Here is a 19593-nt window from a genome sequence, read left to right as displayed (position 1 = left end):
GGCCACAGGATCTATATAATGAGGAGATTGGAGAGTATGTTTTGAAAGACACCGTTCCATTTGAAATATCCACGTGGGGTGCATTTCTTCAATGAAGGACTTGTGGCCCCAGCTGCTGGGGGTGCATCCCACAGAAAGCCTTCAGCTGGCAGTGAGTTTGGAAATTGCCTGGGTTCCTCACCCGAGGTGCACGGCAAGAAATGATTGACGTGGAGTGTGAAGGTCAGGCCATCGTAGCCCAACACAGACCCTCTCGGAAGGGTCACTCCAGTTCAAGAGCTCAGCTTCGGGCTTCCCTGGTGGCGCAGTGGTTGGGAGTCCGCCTGCCGACACAGGGGACACGGGTTCGTGCCCCGGTCCGGGAGGACCCCACATGCCACGGAGCGGCTGGGCCCGTGAGCCATGGCTCTGGAGCCTGTGCTCCGCAACGAGAGAGGCCACAACAGTGAGAGGCCCACGTACCGCCAAAAAAAAAAAAAAAAAAAAAGCAGGGGTCAAGGAGGGAAGGATTGGGAGTTTGGGATTAGCAGATACAAACTACAGGATGGATAAACAGCACGGTCCTACTGTAGAGCACAGAGAACTATATTCAGTATCCTGTGATAAACCATAATGGAAAAGAATATGAAAAAGAATGTATGTATACAAAAAACTGAATCAGAAATTAACAGAAGAAATTAACACAACACAAATTAACACAACATTGTAAATCAACTATACATCAATAAAAAAGAAGAAGGAAAAGAAAAAAAATACAAACCAAGTTTGGGTTCCCTTTGTGGGGAGGGAGCATGCAGAAGAGGGGCTGGCAGGGTTCTATTTCTTGCTCTGGGTGGCAGCTACAAGGGTGTTCACTTTCTTGTTACTCATTAAGCTATATTTATGGTTTCTGCACTTTCATGAATGTGTGTTATATTTCACAATAAAAAGTTTCTAAAACTGTAAAAAATATAAATATAAATGTAAATATAAACAAAAGTTAGCCTCCTTGAAAAGAGAAAATGGGTGAGAAAATTCTCCATATCCTGGAAATGACAGTACCAATGGGACTCTGACAGGTAGCACTCTTTCTAAGTTCCTGCCAGCACTGTGTTATATACGCTGGGGGCACAGAGAACAGCAATTCCCATAGGATGCCTGCCCTTAGCAAGGACACAGTCCACTTCCAGGATTTTATCCCCAGGACATCATTCAGCAGAAGCACGAAGATGATCCCTGCAGGGAGATTTGTAACAACAACAAGACTGGAAACCACCCAGATATTTACAAAAGCAGGAGGGTTTTCTCAACCTTTTGATTACAAAGACTATCCAGCCTACCCACACCTATACCCTGGCAGGGTCAGCCTGTTCCCTATGGACATGGTGGTTGGTTTAGGGGGAGGCTGGTGAGCCTGCCCCAAGGGGGTGGGGACTTGGAGGCTCAACCAAGGGGTGTGCGATGTGATGGTGACGGGTCACAAAGGACTTGCGGTATAAATATGGTCGGGCCAAGAGACTCTGGCAGAGTCCTGCAGGGAGGTGACGAGTTGCTTTCGTTCCCTCTCTCTCTCCGAGACTCAATTTGTGGCTGGTGGCTCTGTCTTGAACGAAGAGAGCCATGAGCAGTGGGAGTTCACCTCATTACATGGCCAATAGCTACTGTTCAGTGGGGGTGTTGAGGACCTCCATGGGGGTCCTGCAACGACAACTGTACGAGGGAGGAGAGTATGACATTTTCAAGTACGCTCCCATGTTTGAGAGCGACTTTATCCAGGTCAGCAAGGAAGGAGAACTGATTGACCTAGACAACCGCGTCCGAAGGGTGACTGTGGGCGTCGCATCCACCAGCCCCCTCTTCCCACTACCTGACGTCATGCTGCTGGCCCGAACAACGAAAGTCTGTGAAGAGCATGTCAGATGCGCCCGGATCACCAAGGGGAGAGGTTGCAAGCCCGTGAAGACCCTAGAGCTCACCAGGCTGCTTCCCTTGAAGTCTGTCAAGATCTCCATCCACAACCGTGAGAAACAGCAGCTGTGCCTGAATCTTGCTACCGGCCGTACTTTCTATCTGCAGCTGTGCCCCTCTTCCGATGCACAAAAAGACCTCTTTTCCCATTGGGAAAAGCTTGTCTATATCCTGAGACCACCGGTAGTCAGTTACAGCAGTACCCCGATGCTCCAAACTGGAGATGCAGCGACTACAGAGGATGCCAAAATCCTAGTGGGAAGCACCCACAGAGACTCAAGAACACGGGGCAGGGTGCTTTGGGAGAGCAGGGCAAAGCTGGTCCTTCATAGCCTTTGGTGCTCTCTGAGACTCGCCTGGGAAATACCTTCTATTGTTGAAAAGGGTCAGGGACAAACGAGCTATCACTATGGGATTCACCACACTGGAGAGGTTCCGAGTGCTTCTCCACCTTGTCCCACAGGGCTGAATTTCAGAGAGACCTTAGGTATCATATCAGCTGCACTGGTCTCATCACCAGGGCTGTAATCCCTTCTACAGCATCCTGATTGTCTGGTCGCTTCTTGAACACTTACCCCAGCCCAGGTAGTCTCATCAGTTGTGGAACATCATTCACAGTTAGGAAGTCCTTCCTTCGTTGTGTCTCCCCGTGACGCCGACATGCTGATTCAAATCAGCCCAACCCGTGTAGTCACCAAAATGCAGAAGGTGTGCATCCCTTGACCCAGGAACCCCACTTCTAGGAGTCTGTCCTGCAGAGAGAGAAGCACAAGGGTATAAAATTAAAGTGTATATCATGGAGAATTGTATCAGTGCTTTCCCTGACCCTGGGACTGTTCAAGTAAAATGGAGTGGCCGTTTGACAGTGGTGCAGTAGATGGGATCTTGCATCCAATGGGAGCTTAGACTGGGTGATTTCAAAGGTTATTCTAAGTATAAGCCCTTGAGTTGCTCAGCTCCAGGAGGAGAGAGGAGCAGACAGTTCAGATCTCACTTTCTGTCATCTCTATCTTACCTGATTCTCCTCCCCTTGGCTCAGACCACAGAGCTCCACAGAGAAAGGGATCAGGATGAGGCTGGGATTCACAAGCTTCGTGACGTGACTGGACCCACAAAAAGCGCCGAAGGATCAGCAGGAGGGATGACCGTGGGCCTGGCGGGAGCCACCATCAAGGATCCAGGAGAAATCGGATCCGGCGAGGCCATTGCAGGTGCCCCCATAGATCAAGTGCAGCCGTGAAAAGCGCCGAAGTATTCAGCGGCAGGAATAACCATGGGCCTGGAGGGAGCCATTATCAAGGATCCAGGAGAAAGCGGAGCCGGCGAGGCCATTGCAGGTGCCCCCCAAGGATCAACTGCAGCCGTGAAAAGCGCCGAAGGATCAGCGGCAGGGATGACCACCGGTCTGGCGGGAGCCACCATCAAGGATCCAGGAGAAAGTGGATCCGGAGAGGCCATTGCAGGTGCCCCCCATGGATCAACTGCAGCCGTGAAAAGCACCGAAGGATCAGCGGCAGGGTTGACCATGGGCCTGGCGGGAGCCACCATCAAGGAGCCACCATCAAGGATCCTGGAGAAAGCGGATCTGGCGAGGCCATTGCAGGTGCCCACATAGTTCAAGTGCAGCCGTGAAAAGCGACGAAGTATCAGCGGCAGGAATGACCATGGGCCTGGCAGGAGCCATTATCAACGATCCAGGAGAAAGCAGATCCGGCGAGGCTATTGCAGGTTTCCCGCATGGATCAAATGCAGCCGTGAAAAGCGCCGAAGTATCAGCGGCAGAAATGACCATGGGCCTGGCTGGAGCCACCATCAAGGATCCAGGAGAAAGCGGATCTGGCAAGGCCATTGCAGGTGCCCCCCATGGATCAACTGCAGCCGTGAAAAGCGCCAAAGGATCAGCGGCAGGGTTAACCATGGGCCTGGGGGGAGCCATTATCAAGGATCCAGGAGAAAGCGGATTCGGCGAGGCCATTGCAGGTGCCCCCATAGATCAAGTGCAGCCGTGAAAAGTGCAGAAGGATCAGCGGCAGGAATGGCCATGGGCCTGGCTGGAGCCACCATCAAGGATCCAGGAGAAAGTGGATCTGGCGAGGTATTGCAGGTGCCCCCCATGGATCAACTGCAGCCGTGAAAAGCGCCGAAGGATCAGCGGCAGGGTTGACCATGGGCCTGGCGGGAGCCACCATCAAGGAGCCACCATCAAGGATCCTGGAGAAAGCAGATCCGGCGAGGCCATTGCAGGTGCCCACATAGTTCAAGTGCAGCCGTGAAAAGCGCCGAAGTATCAGCGGCAGGAATGACCATGGGCCTGGCGGGAGCCATTATCAAGGATCCAGGAGAAAGCAGATCTGGCGAGGCTATTGCAGGTTTCCCTCATGGATCAAATGCAGCCGTGAAAAGCGCCGAAGTATCAGCGGCAGAAATGACCATGGGCCTGGCTGGAGCCACCATCAAGGATCCAGGAGAAAGCGGATCCGGCGAGGCCATTGCAGGTGCCCCCCATGGATCAACTGCAGCCGTGAAAAGCGCCAAAGGATCAGCGGCAGGGTTAACCATGGGCCTGGGGGGAGCCATTATCAAGGATCCAGGAGAAAGCGGATCCAGCGAGGCCATTGCAGGTGCCCCCATAGATCAAGTGCAGCCGTGAAAAGTGCCGAAGTATTCAGCGGCAGGAATGACCATGGGCCTGGCGGAAGCCATTATCAAGGATCCAGGAGAAAGCGGATCCGGTGAGACCACTGCAGGTGCCCCCCATGGATTAAATGCAGCCGTGGAAAGCGCCGAAGGATCAGCGGCAGGAATGGCCATTGGCCTGGCTGGAGCCACCATCAAGGATCCAGGAGAAAGCGGATCTGGCGAGGCCATTGCAGGTGCCCCCCATGGATCAACTGCAGCCGTGACAAGTGCCAAAGGATCAGCGGCAGGGTTGACCATGGGCCTGGCGGGAGCCACCATCAAGGATCCAGGAGAAAGCGGATCCGGCGAGGACATTACAGGTGCTGCCAGTTTATCCTTGCAGGACATGAACCTGGTCTTGGCGGATGATGCCAGCACATCCTCGACGGTGGGAGATGGTCCAGAGAGCAGCATGAGCATGGTGTTGCCAGTTGCAGTCACAACCAGCAAGCGTGCTGCTGGAAGAGCTGAAGGGAAGGTCGCAGACCCCGTGGTCTCCACCTTGCAGACTGAAGGCTACATGTCTGAACGGGATGGAAGCCAGAAGGGCTTCCACCCCAGGGATGAAGCCTGGAGAGAAAAAAAGAAAAGAAGGACACGTCTTCATCGAGGAAAAGTTCCCATCACCGCAGGACACGTGAAGGTCACCACAGGACAGGAGGGGACAAGACCCAGAAATCATCCTCCCACTGGTCCTCTTCTGGCCATGGAAACTCCAAAGTTGACAAAGGACGGGAGGACAGCTCGCAAACTGAGGAACAGCCAGTCCGCCACCAGTTCAGGGACTCTAAGTAAGACATCCAGTAAGATCCTCTCCTTCTTTAGGAGCTTCAGAGTCATTCCTGGTTCAGAAACAAGGCTCACACATGACCACTGAGAGGCAGACAAAGCCCCGGTTGGCTTCCATGTTTAGCACACATTTGCTAAAAGGGGAGAAAAAAACAAGGACATGATAAACACAAAATTCACAATACTGGATTTCTGTAGGGTAAAAAGAAGGGAGGGATGGTCTGGGAGGAAAAGCTCTTATGCAAAGCGGTATGTCCATGGGAATGTATTATCGTTTCCATTTTATTTTAACATCTCTGACATCAGGATGATTTTTATACTGCTGTCAGCCAGTGGCAGTCACTGCCTTAGAAATATCTCAACCAATTTGTTTCACTGTTGTTTTCCTTTCAATATATGCACAAGAGATGGATGACAAAGTCTGAAAGAGATCTTTCAAGAACTATAAGATAAAGAAACTAAGGGACATAAATACTCACTATCCAGGAACACAAGAAAGGTTTAGAGGTATTGTTAAGGAATAACAGAATAATCCAAAATGCTCTGTACTGATGAACTATGCAAATTATGTATGCATGTGGAAAGCGATTCTAAAAATAAAAAAAATCATAAATGAGATTATGAAATCTCATTTCATACTGAGATTATGCATTCTTAAATGCCCATCATAAAAAAGTCTTTCCAATTTAAAAAAAAGTTGTAAATAAATTTCATGAGTCCATGAAAATCATTCAATTGTTAACAACAGTTGATAACAGTTGGATTAGAGTAACTGTTGATAACAGTTAACCACCGTTGGATTTGAGAAGAATGCCTCTGAGAACCATGTGTGTTTTTTGTTTTTGGGGTTTCTTTTTTTGCGGTATGCGGGCCTCTCGCTGCTGTGGCCTCTCCCATTGCGGAGCACAGGCTCCGGACGCACAGGCTCAGCGGCCATGGCTCACGGGCCCAGCGGCTCCACGGCATTTAGGATCTTCCCGGACAGGGACACGAACCCGTGTCCCCTCCATCGGCAGGTGGACTCCCAACCACTGCGCCACCAGGGAAGCCCCATGTGTCTTTGTATGAACCGGGGAGTCATCTGCTAGCCTTGCAATTCTCTGCTCATTCCCTTCTGTGACAACAGGGTCTACTAGGATGGAAGTTGGGTTTCCAGTAAAACTTAGGGACTTTCTCTGCAGAGCAAATTAAGTGGTAGAGGTGGAGGAGGTGAGAAATAAGATACGGATTCTGGGAGGAGTGGTAGCTTGGGAGGATGAGAGGAAGCCCTTCTCAGTTGCTCTGGTGGGTGGCTGGAAAATCCCATCTTGTGATTTCCGATACACAAAGACCAATAGATTGCGGGGATCAATGTGTCCTTGGAGTTCACTCTTGAAGCACTGGGTCTTGGTAAGAGGAGAGAAAGAGCCATGTTCTCTAAGACCTGAGAGGGATTTGGGGGAAGCCTTCCGGAAATGTGAGGAGTTACGGGGTAGAGGAGGGAGATAAAGGGGAACTCTTTCCCAAGCCTTTGACTCAGAGCCCCAGATTTTCACTATGCCAGAGGCTGAATCAGCCTACTTAAAACAGCTTCATCTTAGGATTCTGTACCCTTGGCTTTACCTTTTGTCTTTCTTAGCGTGTATTAGGCATTCTCACTCCCTCACCCCAAAGGACTTCTTTAACGTGAACCTAGTTAGTCCACTATGCAGGGCGTTCGCTGAGCAGACCCACAGTTGACACAGTTTACACCTCCAGTGCAGTAGTAAAGTGGAGGTGGGGACTTGCCCACCGCAACGTGCCCTGCCTGGCACTTTCTCTGGATTTCCTTTTCTATCTTGACAGTTCATCAAGAGACACGTGCACAGATACCTACGTATTTCAAAGCAACAGGCATCTTCCTCTGGAGGGAGACATCAATTTGGGTAGCAAGTCAGTACACCCTATCAGATCAAGGCCAATATTTTGGACAGCAATATTCATCACCATGGTAGCAATTCTGCAGCTGCAAGTGCAATGAGGCAATGGATGGTTGATTACAGACTGACCAATGTCCCAAACTTCAAGTCTGGCAACACACATACATACTAGAAAGGGTTTTTTTTCCCTACAGCAAAATAAGGTCCTTCACAGGATTGTTGAAGACGTGCTATGGTGGGAGGCATATTGAAGGCAGTGTCGTGGCTGGCACAGCAAGCGTGATGTGATGCTGGGGAACACAGCAGGGGCCACGCCATGCAAGGCTTTGAGGTCCATTTAAAGGATTTTGATTTCTGACCTTGGAGGGATGCAAAGCCATGATATGTTTTCAATAGGGGAGTGGCCTGATCAAATGTGCACTTTGTGGAGGGTACTGTGGTTTCTGTGAAAAGAAGTATTTGGCTGGGGGGGTTGTTAATATGGGACTTTATGTGACTTCCTATTTTTGGCCACAGGATCTATATAATGAGGAGATTGGAGAGTATGTTTTGAAAGACACCGTTCCATTTGAAATATCCACGTGGGGTGCATTTCTTCAACGAAGGACTTGTGGCCCCAGCTGCTGGGGGTGCATCCCACAGAAAGCCTTCAGCTGGCAGTGAGTTTGGAAATTGCCTGGGTTCCTCACCCGAGGTGCACGGCAAGAAATGATTGACGTGGAGTGTGAAGGTCAGGCCATCGTAGCCCAACACAGACCCTCTCGGAAGGGTCACTCCAGTTCAAGAGCTCAGCTTCGGGCTTCCCTGGTGGCGCAGTGGTTGGGAGTCCGCCTGCCGACACAGGGGACACGGGTTCGTGCCCCGGTCCGGGAGGACCCCACATGCCACGGAGCGGCTGGGCCCGTGAGCCATGGCTCCGGAGCCTGTGCTCCGCAACGAGAGAGGCCACAACAGTGAGAGGCCCACGTACCGCAAAAAAAAAAAAAAAAAAAACAGCAGGGGTCAAGGAGGGAAGGATTGGGAGTTTGGGATTAGCAGATACAAACTACAGGATGGATAAACAGCAGGGTCCTACTGTAGAGCACAGAGAACTATATTCAGTATCCTGTGATAAACCATAATGGAAAAGAATATGAAAAAGAATGTATGTATACAAAAAACTGAATCAGAAATTAACAGAAGAAATTAACACAACACAAATTAACACAACATTGTAAATCAACTATACATCAATAAAAAAGAAGAAGGAAAAGAAAAAAAATACAAACCAAGTTTGGGTTCCCTTTGTGGGGAGGGAGCATGCAGAAGAGGGGCTGGCAGGGTTCTATTTCTTGCTCTGGGTGGCAGCTACAAGGGTGTTCACTTTCTTGTTACTCATTAAGCTATATTTATGGTTTCTGCACTTTCATGAATGTGTGTTATATTTCACAATAAAAAGTTTCTAAAACTGTAAAAAATATAAATATAAATGTAAATATAAACAAAAGTTAGCCTCCTTGAAAAGAGAAAATGGGTGAGAAAATTCTCCATATCCTGGAAATGACAGTACCAATGGGACTCTGACAGGTAGCACTCTTTCTAAGTTCCTGCCAGCACTGTGTTATATACGCTGGGGGCACAGAGAACAGCAATTCCCATAGGATGCCTGCCCTTAGCAAGGACACAGTCCACTTCCAGGATTTTATCCCCAGGACATCATTCAGCAGAAGCACGAAGATGATCCCTGCAGGGAGATTTGTAACAACAACAAGACTGGAAACCACCCAGATATTTACAAAAGCAGGAGGGTTTTCTCAACCTTTTGATTACAAAGACTATCCAGCCTACCCACACCTATACCCTGGCAGGGTCAGCCTGTTCCCTATGGACATGGTGGTTGGTTTAGGGGGAGGCTGGTGAGCCTGCCCCAAGGGGGTGGGGACTTGGAGGCTCAACCAAGGGGTGTGCGATGTGATGGTGACGGGTCACAAAGGACTTGCGGTATAAATATGGTCGGGCCAAGAGACTCTGGCAGAGTCCTGCAGGGAGGTGACGAGTTGCTTTCGTTCCCTCTCTCTCTCCGAGACTCAATTTGTGGCTGGTGGCTCTGTCTTGAACGAAGAGAGCCATGAGCAGTGGGAGTTCACCTCATTACATGGCCAATAGCTACTGTTCAGTGGGGGTGTTGAGGACCTCCATGGGGGTCCTGCAACGACAACTGTACGAGGGAGGAGAGTATGACATTTTCAAGTACGCTCCCATGTTTGAGAGCGACTTTATCCAGGTCAGCAAGGAAGGAGAACTGATTGACCTAGACAACCGCGTCCGAAGGGTGACTGTGGGCGTCGCATCCACCAGCCCCCTCTTCCCACTACCTGACGTCATGCTGCTGGCCCGAACAACGAAAGTCTGTGAAGAGCATGTCAGATGCGCCCGGATCACCAAGGGGAGAGGTTGCAAGCCCGTGAAGACCCTAGAGCTCACCAGGCTGCTTCCCTTGAAGTTTGTCAAGATCTCCATCCACAACCGTGAGAAACAGCAGCTGTGCCTGAATCTTGCTACCGGCCGTACTTTCTATCTGCAGCTGTGCCCCTCTTCCGATGCACAAAAAGACCTCTTTTCCCATTGGGAAAAGCTTGTCTATATCCTGAGAACACCGGTAGACAGTTACAGCAGTACCCCGATGCTCCAAACTGGAGATGCAGCGACTACAGAGGATGCCAAAATCCTAGTGGGAAGCACCCACAGAGACTCAAGAACACGGGGCAGGGTGCTTTGGGAGAGCAGGGCAAAGCTGGTCCTTCATAGCCTTTGGTGCTCTCTGAGACTCGCCTGGGAAATACCTTCTATTGTTGAAAAGGGTCAGGGACAAACGAGCTATCACTATGGGATTCACCACACTGGAGAGGTTCCGAGTGCTTCTCCACCTTGTCCCACAGGGCTGAATTTCGGAGAGACCTTAGGTATCATATCAGCTGCACTGGTCTCATCACCAGGGCTGTAATCCCTTCTACAGCATCCTGATTGTCTGGTCGCTTCTTGAACACTTACCCCAGCCCAGGTAGTCTCATCAGTTGTGGAACATCATTCACAGTTAGGAAGTCCTTCCTTCGTTGTGTCTCCCCGTGACGCCGACATGCTGATTCAAATCAGCCCAACCCGTGTAGTCACCAAAATGCAGAAGGTGTGCATCCCTTGACCCAGGAACCCCACTTCTAGGAGTCTGTCCTGCAGAGAGAGAAGCACAAGGGTATAAAATTAAAGTGTATATCATGGAGAATTGTATCAGTGCTTTCCCTGACCCTGGGACTGTTCAAGTAAAATGGAGTGGCCGTTTGACAGTGGTGCAGTAGATGGGATCTTGCATCCAATGGGAGCTTAGACTGGGTGATTTCAAAGGTTATTCTAAGTATAAGCCCTTGAGTTGCTCAGCTCCAGGAGGAGAGAGGAGCAGACAGTTCAGATCTCACTTTCTGTCACCTCTATCTTACCTGATTCTCCTCCCCTTGGCTCAGACCACAGAGCTCCACAGAGAAAGGGATCAGGATGAGGCTGGGATTCACAAGCTTCGTGACGTGACTGGACCCACAAAAAGCGCCGAACGATCAGCAGGAGGGATGACCGTGGGCCTGGCGGGAGCCACCATCAAGGATCCAGGAGAAATCGGATCCGGCGAGGCCATTGCAGGTGCCCCAATAGATCAAGTGCAGCCGTGAAAAGCGCCGAAGTATTCAGCGGCAGGAATAACCATGGGCCTGGAGGGAGCCATTATCAAGGATCCAGGAGAAAGCAGAGCCGGCGAGGCCATTGCAGGTGCCCCCCAAGGATTAACTGCAGCCGTGAAAAGTGCCGAAGGATCAGCGGCAGGGTTGACCATGGGCCTGGCGGGAGCCACCATCAAGGATCCAGGAGAAAGCGGATCCGGCGAGGACATTACAGGTGCTGCCAGCTTATCCTTGCAGGACACGAACCTGGTCTTGGCGGATGTTGCCAGCACATCCTCGACGGTGGCAGATGGTCCAGAGAGCAGCATGAGCATGGTGTTGCCAGTTGCAGTCACAACCAGCAAGCCTGCTGCTGGAAGAGCTGAAGGGAAGGTCGCAGACCCCGTGGTCTCCACCTTGCAGACTGAAGGCTACATGTCTGAACGGGATGGAAGCCAGAAGGGCTTCCACCCCAGGGATGAAGCCTGGAGAGAAAAAAAGAAAAGAAGGACACGTCTTCATCGAGGAAAAGTTCCCATCACCGCAGGACACGTGAAGGTCACCACAGGACAGGAGGGGACAAGACCCAGAAATCATCCTCCCACTGGTCCTCATCTGGCCATGGAAACTCCAAAGTTGACAAAGGACGGGAGGACAGCTCGCAAACTGAGGAACAGCCAGTCCGCCACCAGTTCAGGGACTCTAAGTAAGACATCCAGTAAGATCCTCTCCTTCTTTAGGAGCTTCAGAGTCATTCCTGGTTCAGAAACAAGGCTCACACATGACCACTGAGAGGCAGACAAAGCCCCGGTTGGCTTCCATGTTTAGCACACATTTGCTAAAAGGGGAGAAAAAAACAAGGACATGATAAACACAAAATTCACAATACTGGATTTCTGTAGGGTAAAAAGAAGGGAGGGATGGTCTGGGAGGAAAAGCTCTTATGCAAAGCCATATGTCCATGGGAATGTATTATCGTTTCCATTTTATTTTAACATCTCTGACATCAGGATGATTTTTATACTGCTGTCAGCCAAGTGGCAGTCACTGCCTTAGAAATATCTCAACCAATTTGTTTCACTGTTGTTTTCCTTTCAATATATGCACAAGAGATGGATGACAAAGTCTGAAAGAGATCTTTCAAAAACTATAAGATAAAGAAACTAAGGGACATAAATACTCACTATCCAGGAACACAAGAAAGGTTTAGAGGTATTGTTAAGGAATAACAGAATAATCCAAAATGCTCTGTACTGATGAACTATGCAAATTATGTATGCATGTGGAAAGCGATTCTAAAAATAAAAAAAATCATAAATGAGATTAGGAAATCTCATTTCATACTGAGATTATGCATTCTTAAATGCCCATCATAAAAAAGTCTTTCCAATTTAAAAAAAAGTTGTAAATAAATTTCATGAGTCCATGAAAATCATTCAATTGTTAACAACAGTTGATAACAGTTGGATTAGAGTAACTGTTGATAACAGTTAACCACCGTTGGATTTGAGAAGAATGCCTCTGAGAACCATGTGTGTTTTTTGTTTTTGGGGTTTCTTTTTTTGCGGTATGCGGGCCTCTCGCTGCTGTGGCCTCTCCCATTGCGGAGCACAGGCTCCGGACGCACAGGCTCAGCGGCCATGGCTCACGGGCCCAGCGGCTCCACGGCATGTAGGATCTTCCCGGACAGGGACACGAACCCGTGTCCCCTGCATCGGCACGTGGACTCCCAACCACTGCGCCACCAGGGAAGCCCCATGTGTCTTTGTATGAACCGGGGAGTCATCTGCTAGCCTTGCAATTCTCTGCTCATTCCCTTCTGTGACAACAGGGTCTACTAGGATGGAAGTTGGGTTTCCAGTAAAACTTAGGGACTTTCTCTGCAGAGCAAATTAAGTGGTAGAGGTGGAGGAGGTGAGAAATAAGATACGGATTCTGGGAGGAGTGGTAGCTTGGGAGGATGAGAGGAAGCCCTTCTCAGTTGCTCTGGTGGGTGGCTGGAAAATCCCATCTTGTGATTTCCGATACACAAAGACCAATAGATTGCGGGGATCAATGTGTCCTTGGAGTTCACTCTTGAAGCACTGGGTCTTGGTAAGAGGAGAGAAAGAGCCATGTTCTCTAAGACCTGAGAGGGATTTGGGGGAAGCCTTCCGGAAATGTGAGGAGTTACGGGGTAGAGGAGGGAGATAAAGGGGAACTCTTTCCCAAGCCTTTGACTCAGAGCCCCAGATTTTCACTATGCCAGAGGCTGAATCAGCCTACTTAAAACAGCTTCATCTTAGGATTCTGTACCCTTGGCTTTACCTTTTGTCTTTCTTAGCGTGTATTAGGCATTCTCACTCCCTCACCCCAAAGGACTTCTTTAACGTGAACCTAGTTAGTCCACTATGCAGGGCGTTCGCTGAGCAGACCCACAGTTGACACAGTTTACACCTCCAGTGCAGTAGTAAAGTGGAGGTGGGGACTTGCCCACCGCAACGTGCCCTGCCTGGCACTTTCTCTGGATTTCCTTTTCTATCTTGACAGTTCATCAAGAGACACGTGCACAGATACCTACGTATTTCAAAGCAACAGGCATCTTCCTCTGGAGGGAGACATCAATTTGGGTAGCAAGTCAGTACACCCTATCAGATCAAGGCCAGTATTTTGGACAGCAATATTCATCACCATGGTAGCAATTCTGCAGCTGCAAGTGCAATGAGGCAATGGATGGTTGATTACAGACTGACCAATGTCCCAAACTTCAAGTCTGGCAACACACATACATACTAGAAAGGTTTTTTTTTTCCCTACAGCAAAATAAGGTCCTTCACAGGATTGTTGAAGACGTGCTATGGTGGGAGGCATATTGAAGGCAGTGTCGTGGCTGGCACAGCAAGCGTGATGTGATGCTGGGGAACACAGCAGGGGCCACGCCATGCAAGGCTTTGAGGTCCATTTAAAGGATTTTGATTTCTGACCTTGGAGGGATGCAAAGCCATGATATGTTTTCAATAGGGGAGTGGCCTGATCAAATGTGCACTTTGTGGAGGGTACTGTGGTTTCTGTGAAAAGAAGTATTTGGCTGGGGGGGTTGTTAATATGGGACTTTATGTGACTTCCTATTTTTGGCCACAGGATCTATATAATGAGGAGATTGGAGAGTATGTTTTGAAAGACACCGTTCCATTTGAAATATCCACGTGGGGTGCATTTCTTCAACGAAGGACTTGTGGCCCCAGCTGCTGGGGGTGCATCCCACAGAAAGCCTTCAGCTGGCAGTGAGTTTGGAAATTGCCTGGGTTCCTCACCCGAGGTGCACGGCAAGAAATGATTGACGTGGAGTGTGAAGGTCAGGCCATCGTAGCCCAACACAGACCCTCTCGGAAGGGTCACTCCAGTTCAAGAGCTCAGCTTCGGGCTTCCCTGGTGGCGCAGTGGTTGGGAGTCCGCCTGCCGACACAGGGGACACGGGTTCGTGCCCCGGTCCGGGAGGACCCCACATGCCACGGAGCGGCTGGGCCCGTGAGCCATGGCTCCGGAGCCTGTGCTCCGCAACGAGAGAGGCCACAACAGTGAGAGGCCCACGTACCGCAAAAAAAAAAAAAAAAAAAAAAAAAAGCAGGGGTCAAGGAGGGAAGGATTGGGAGTTTGGGATTAGCAGATACAAACTACAGGATGGATAAACAGCACGGTCCTACTGTAGAGCACAGAGAACTATATTCAGTATCCTGTGATAAACCATAATGGAAAAGAATATGAAAAAGAATGTATGTATACAAAAAACTGAATCAGAAATTAACAGAAGAAATTAACACAACACAAATTAACACAACATTGTAAATCAACTATACATCAATAAAAAAGAAGAAGGAAAAGAAAAAAAATACAAACCAAGTTTGGGTTCCCTTTGTGGGGAGGGAGCATGCAGAAGAGGGGCTGGCAGGGTTCTATTTCTTGCTCTGGGTGGCAGCTACAAGGGTGTTCACTTTCTTGTTACTCATTAAGCTATATTTATGGTTTCTGCACTTTCATGAATGTGTGTTATATTTCACAATAAAAAGTTTCTAAAACTGTAAAAAATATAAATATAAATGTAAATATAAACAAAAGTTAGCCTCCTTGAAAAGAGAAAATGGGTGAGAAAATTCTCCATATCCTGGAAATGACAGTACCAATGGGACTCTGACAGGTAGCACTCTTTCTAAGTTCCTGCCAGCACTGTGTTATATACGCTGGGGGCACAGAGAACAGCAATTCCCATAGGATGCCTGCCCTTAGCAAGGACACAGTCCACTTCCAGGATTTTATCCCCAGGACATCATTCAGCAGAAGCACGAAGATGATCCCTGCAGGGAGATTTGTAACAACAAGACTGGAAACCACCCAGATATTTACAAAAGCAGGAGGGTTTTCTCAACCTTTTGATTACAAAGACTATCCAGCCTACCCACACCTATACCCTGGCAGGGTCAGCCTGTTCCCTATGGACATGGTGGTTGGTTTAGGGGGAGGCTGGTGAGCCTGCCCCAAGGGGGTGGGGACTTGGAGGCTCAACCAAGGGGTGTGCGATGTGATGGTGACGGGTCACAAAGGACTTGCGGTATAAATATGGTCGGGCCAAGAGACTCTGGCAGAGTCCTGCAGGGAGGTGACGAGTTGCTTTCGTTCCCTCTCTCTCTCCGAGACTCAATTTGTGGCTGGTGGCTCTGTCTTGAACGAAGAGAGCCATGAGCAGTGGGAGTTCACCTCATTACATGGCCAATAGCTACTGTTCAGTGGGGGTGTTGAGGACCTCCATAGGGGTCCTGCAACGACAACTGTACGAGGGAGGAGAGTATGACATTTTCAAGTACGCTCCCATGTTTGAGAGCGACTTTATCCAGGTCAGCAAGGAAGGAGAACTGATTGACCTAGACAACCGCGTCCGAAGGGTGACTGTGGGCGTCGCATCCACCAGCCCCCTCTTCCCACTACCTGACGTCATGCTGCTGGCCCGAACAACGAAAGTCTGTGAAGAGCATGTCAGATGCGCCCGGATCACCAAGGGGAGAGGTTGCAAGCCCGTGAAGACCCTAGAGCTCACCAGGCTGCTTCCCTTGAAGTTTGTCAAGATCTCCATCCACAACCGTGAGAAACAGCAGCTGTGCCTGAATCTTGCTATGGGCCGTACTTTCTATCTGCAGCTGTGCCCCTCTTCCGATGCACAAAAAGACCTCTTTTCCCATTGGGAAAAGCTTGTCTATATCCTGAGACCACCGGTAGACAGTTACAGCAGTACCCCGATGCTCCAAACTGGAGATGCAGCAACTACAGAGGATGCCAAAATCCTAGTGGGAAGCACCCACAGAGACTCAAGAACACGGGGCAGGGTGCTTTGGGAGAGCACGTCCTTCATAGCCTTTGGTGCTCTCTGAGACTCACCTGGGAAATACCTTCTATTGTTGAAAAGGGTCAGGGACAAACGAGCTATCACTATGGGATTCACCACACTGGAGAGGTTCCGAGTGCTTCTCCACCTTGTCCCACAGGGCTGAATTTCAGAGAGACCTTAGGTATCATATCAGCTGCACTGGTCTCATCACCAGGGCTGTAATCCCTTCTACAGCATCCTGATTGTCTGGTCGCTTCTTGAACACTTACCCCAGCCCAGGTAGTCTCATCAGTTGTGGAACATCATTCACAGTTAGGAAGTCCTTCCTTCGTTGTGTCTCCCCGTGACGCCGACATGCTGATTCAAATCAGCCCAACCCGTGTAGTCACCAAAATGCAGAAGGTGTGCATCCCTTGACCCAGGAACCCCACTTCTAGGAGTCTGTCCTGCAGAGAGAGAAGCACAAGGGTATAAAATTAAAGTGTATATCATGGAGAATTTTATCAGTGCTTTCCCTGACCCTGGGACTGTTCAAGTAAAATGGAGTGGCCGTTTGACAGTCGTGCAGTAGATGGGATCTTGCATCCAATGGGAGCTTAAACTGGGCGATTTCAAAGGTTATTCTAAGTATAAGCCCCTGAGTTGCTCAGCTCCAGGATGACAGAGGAGCAGACAGTTCAGATCTCACTTTCTGTCATCTCTATCTTACCTGATTCTCCTCCCCTTGGTTCAGACCACAGAGCTCCACAGAGAAAGGGATCAGGATGAGGCTGGGATTCACAAGCTTCGTGACGTGACTGGACCCACAAAAAGCGCCGAAGGATCAGCAGGAGGGATGACCGTGGGCCTGGCGGGAGCCACCATCAAGGATCCAGGAGAAAGCGGATCCGGCGAGGCCATTGCAGGTGCCCCCCTAGATCAAGCGCAGCCGTGAAAAGCACGGAAGTATTCAGCGGCAGGAATGACCATGGGCCTGGCGGGAGACATTATCAAGGATCCAGGAGAAAGTGGATCCGGCGAGGCCATTGCAGGTGCCCCCCATGGATCAACTGCAGCCGTGAAAAGCGGCGAAGGATCAGCGGCAGGGATGACCACCGGTCTGGCGGGAGCCACCATCAAGGATCCAGGAGAAAGTGGATCCGGTGAGGCCATTGCAGGTGCCCCCCATGGATCAACTGCAGCCGTGAAATGCATCGAAGGATCAGCGGCAGGGATGTCCATGGGCCTGGCTGGAGCCACCATCAAGGAAACAGGAGAAAGCGGATCTGGCAAGGCCATTGCAGGTGCCCCCCATGGATCAACTGCAGCCGTGAAAAGCGCCAAAGGATCAGCGGCAGGGTTAACCATGGGCCTGGGGGGAGCCATTATCAAGGATCCAGGAGAAAGCGGATTCGGCGAGGCCATTGCAGGTGCCCCCATAGATCAAGTGCAGCCGTGAAAAGTGCAGAAGGATCAGCGGCAGGAATGGCCATGGGCCTGGCTGGAGCCACCATCAAGGATCCAGGAGAAAGTGGATCTGGCGAGGTATTGCAGGTGCCCCCCATGGATCAACTGCAGCCGTGAAAAGCGCCGAAGGATCAGCGGCAGGGTTGACCATGGGCCTGGCGGGAGCCACCATCAAGGAGCCACCATCAAGGATCCTGGAGAAAGCAGATCCGGCGAGGCCATTGCAGGTGCCCACATAGTTCAAGTGCAGCCGTGAAAAGCGCCGAAGTATCAGCGGCAGGAATGACCATGGGCCTGGCGGGAGCCATTATCAAGGATCCAGGAGAAAGCAGATCTGGCGAGGCTATTGCAGGTTTCCCTCATGGATCAAATGCAGCCGTGAAAAGCGCCGAAGTATCAGCGGCAGAAATGACCATGGGCCTGGCTGGAGCCACCATCAAGGATCCAGGAGAAAGCGGATCCGGCGAGGCCATTGCAGGTGCCCCCCATGGATCAACTGCAGCCGTGAAAAGCGCCAAAGGATCAGCGGCAGGGTTAACCATGGGCCTGGGGGGAGCCATTATCAAGGATCCAGGAGAAAGCGGATCCAGCGAGGCCATTGAAGGTGCCCCCATAGATCAAGTGCAGCCGTGAAAAGTGCCGAAGTATTCAGCGGCAGGAATGACCATGGGCCTGGCGGAAGCCATTATCAAGGATCCAGGAGAAAGCGGATCCGGTGAGACCACTGCAGGTGCCCCCCATGGATTAAATGCAGCCGTGGAAAGCGCCGAAGGATCAGCGGCAGGAATGGCCATTGGCCTGGCTGGAGCCACCATCAAGGATCCAGGAGAAAGCGGATCTGGCGAGGCCATTGCAGGTGCCCCCCATGGATCAACTGCAGCCGTGACAAGTGCCAAAGGATCAGCGGCAGGGTTGACCATGGGCCTGGCGGGAGCCACCATCAAGGATCCAGGAGAAAGCGGATCCGGCGAGGACATTACAGGTGCTGCCAGTTTATCCTTGCAGGACATGAACCTGGTCTTGGCGGATGATGCCAGCACATCCTCGACGGTGGGAGATGGTCCAGAGAGCAGCATGAGCATGGTGTTGCCAGTTGCAGTCACAACCAGCAAGCGTGCTGCTGGAAGAGCTGAAGGGAAGGTCGCAGACCCCGTGGTCTCCACCTTGCAGACTGAAGGCTACATGTCTGAACGGGATGGAAGCCAGAAGGGCTTCCACCCCAGGGATGAAGCCTGGAGAGAAAAAAAGAAAAGAAGGACACGTCTTCATCGAGGAAAAGTTCCCATCACCGCAGGACACGTGAAGGTCACCACAGGACAGGAGGGGACAAGACCCAGAAATCATCCTCCCACTGGTCCTCATCTGGCCATGGAAACTCCAAAGTTGACAAAGGACGGGAGGACAGCTCGCAAACTGAGGAACAGCCAGTCCGCCACCAGTTCAGGGACTCTAAGTAAGACATCCAGTAAGATCCTCTCCTTCTTTAGGAGCTTCAGAGTCATTCCTGGTTCAGAAACAAGGCTCACACATGACCACTGAGAGGCAGACAAAGCCCCGGTTGGCTTCCATGTTTAGCACACATTTGCTAAAAGGGGAGAAAAAAACAAGGACATGATAAACACAAAATTCACAATACTGGATTTCTGTAGGGTAAAAAGAAGGGAGGGATGGTCTGGGAGGAAAAGCTCTTATGCAAAGCCGTATGTCCATGGGAATGTATTATCGTTTCCATTTTATTTTAACATCTCTGACATCAGGATGATTTTTATACTGCTGTCAGCCAAGTGGCAGTCAC

The 19593-nt window shown here is 50.4% G+C and overlaps 1 protein-coding gene and 2 pseudogenes across 1 annotated transcript; all 3 read left to right on the top strand.

Annotated features, from left to right (window-relative positions):
• Positions 1-1623: 1623 nt before the first annotated feature.
• On the top strand, positions 1624-3049 carry LOC132485537 (Golgi-associated RAB2 interactor protein 3-like; the record flags this gene model as incomplete). The annotated part of the gene is made up of 2 exons (XM_060092071.1): positions 1624-2202; positions 2987-3049. Coding segments are annotated over 2 exons (642 nt in total), but the record flags the coding sequence as incomplete, so codon positions are not given.
• A 6371-nt stretch (positions 3050-9420) lies between these two features.
• LOC132486884 (Golgi-associated RAB2 interactor protein 3-like) lies at positions 9421-11770 on the top strand (annotated as a pseudogene).
• Positions 11771-15708: 3938 nt separating this feature from the next.
• On the top strand, positions 15709-19319 carry LOC132486883 (Golgi-associated RAB2 interactor protein 3-like; annotated as a pseudogene).
• Positions 19320-19593: the final 274 nt, after the last annotated feature.

This window comes from Mesoplodon densirostris, chromosome 3 (assembly GCF_025265405.1).
Source record: "Mesoplodon densirostris isolate mMesDen1 chromosome 3, mMesDen1 primary haplotype, whole genome shotgun sequence".
Classification (NCBI taxonomy): domain Eukaryota; kingdom Metazoa; phylum Chordata; class Mammalia; order Artiodactyla; family Ziphiidae; genus Mesoplodon; species Mesoplodon densirostris.
Note: the sequence above shows the minus strand (reverse complement) of the source record. Positions and strands in the feature narration are given on the sequence as shown.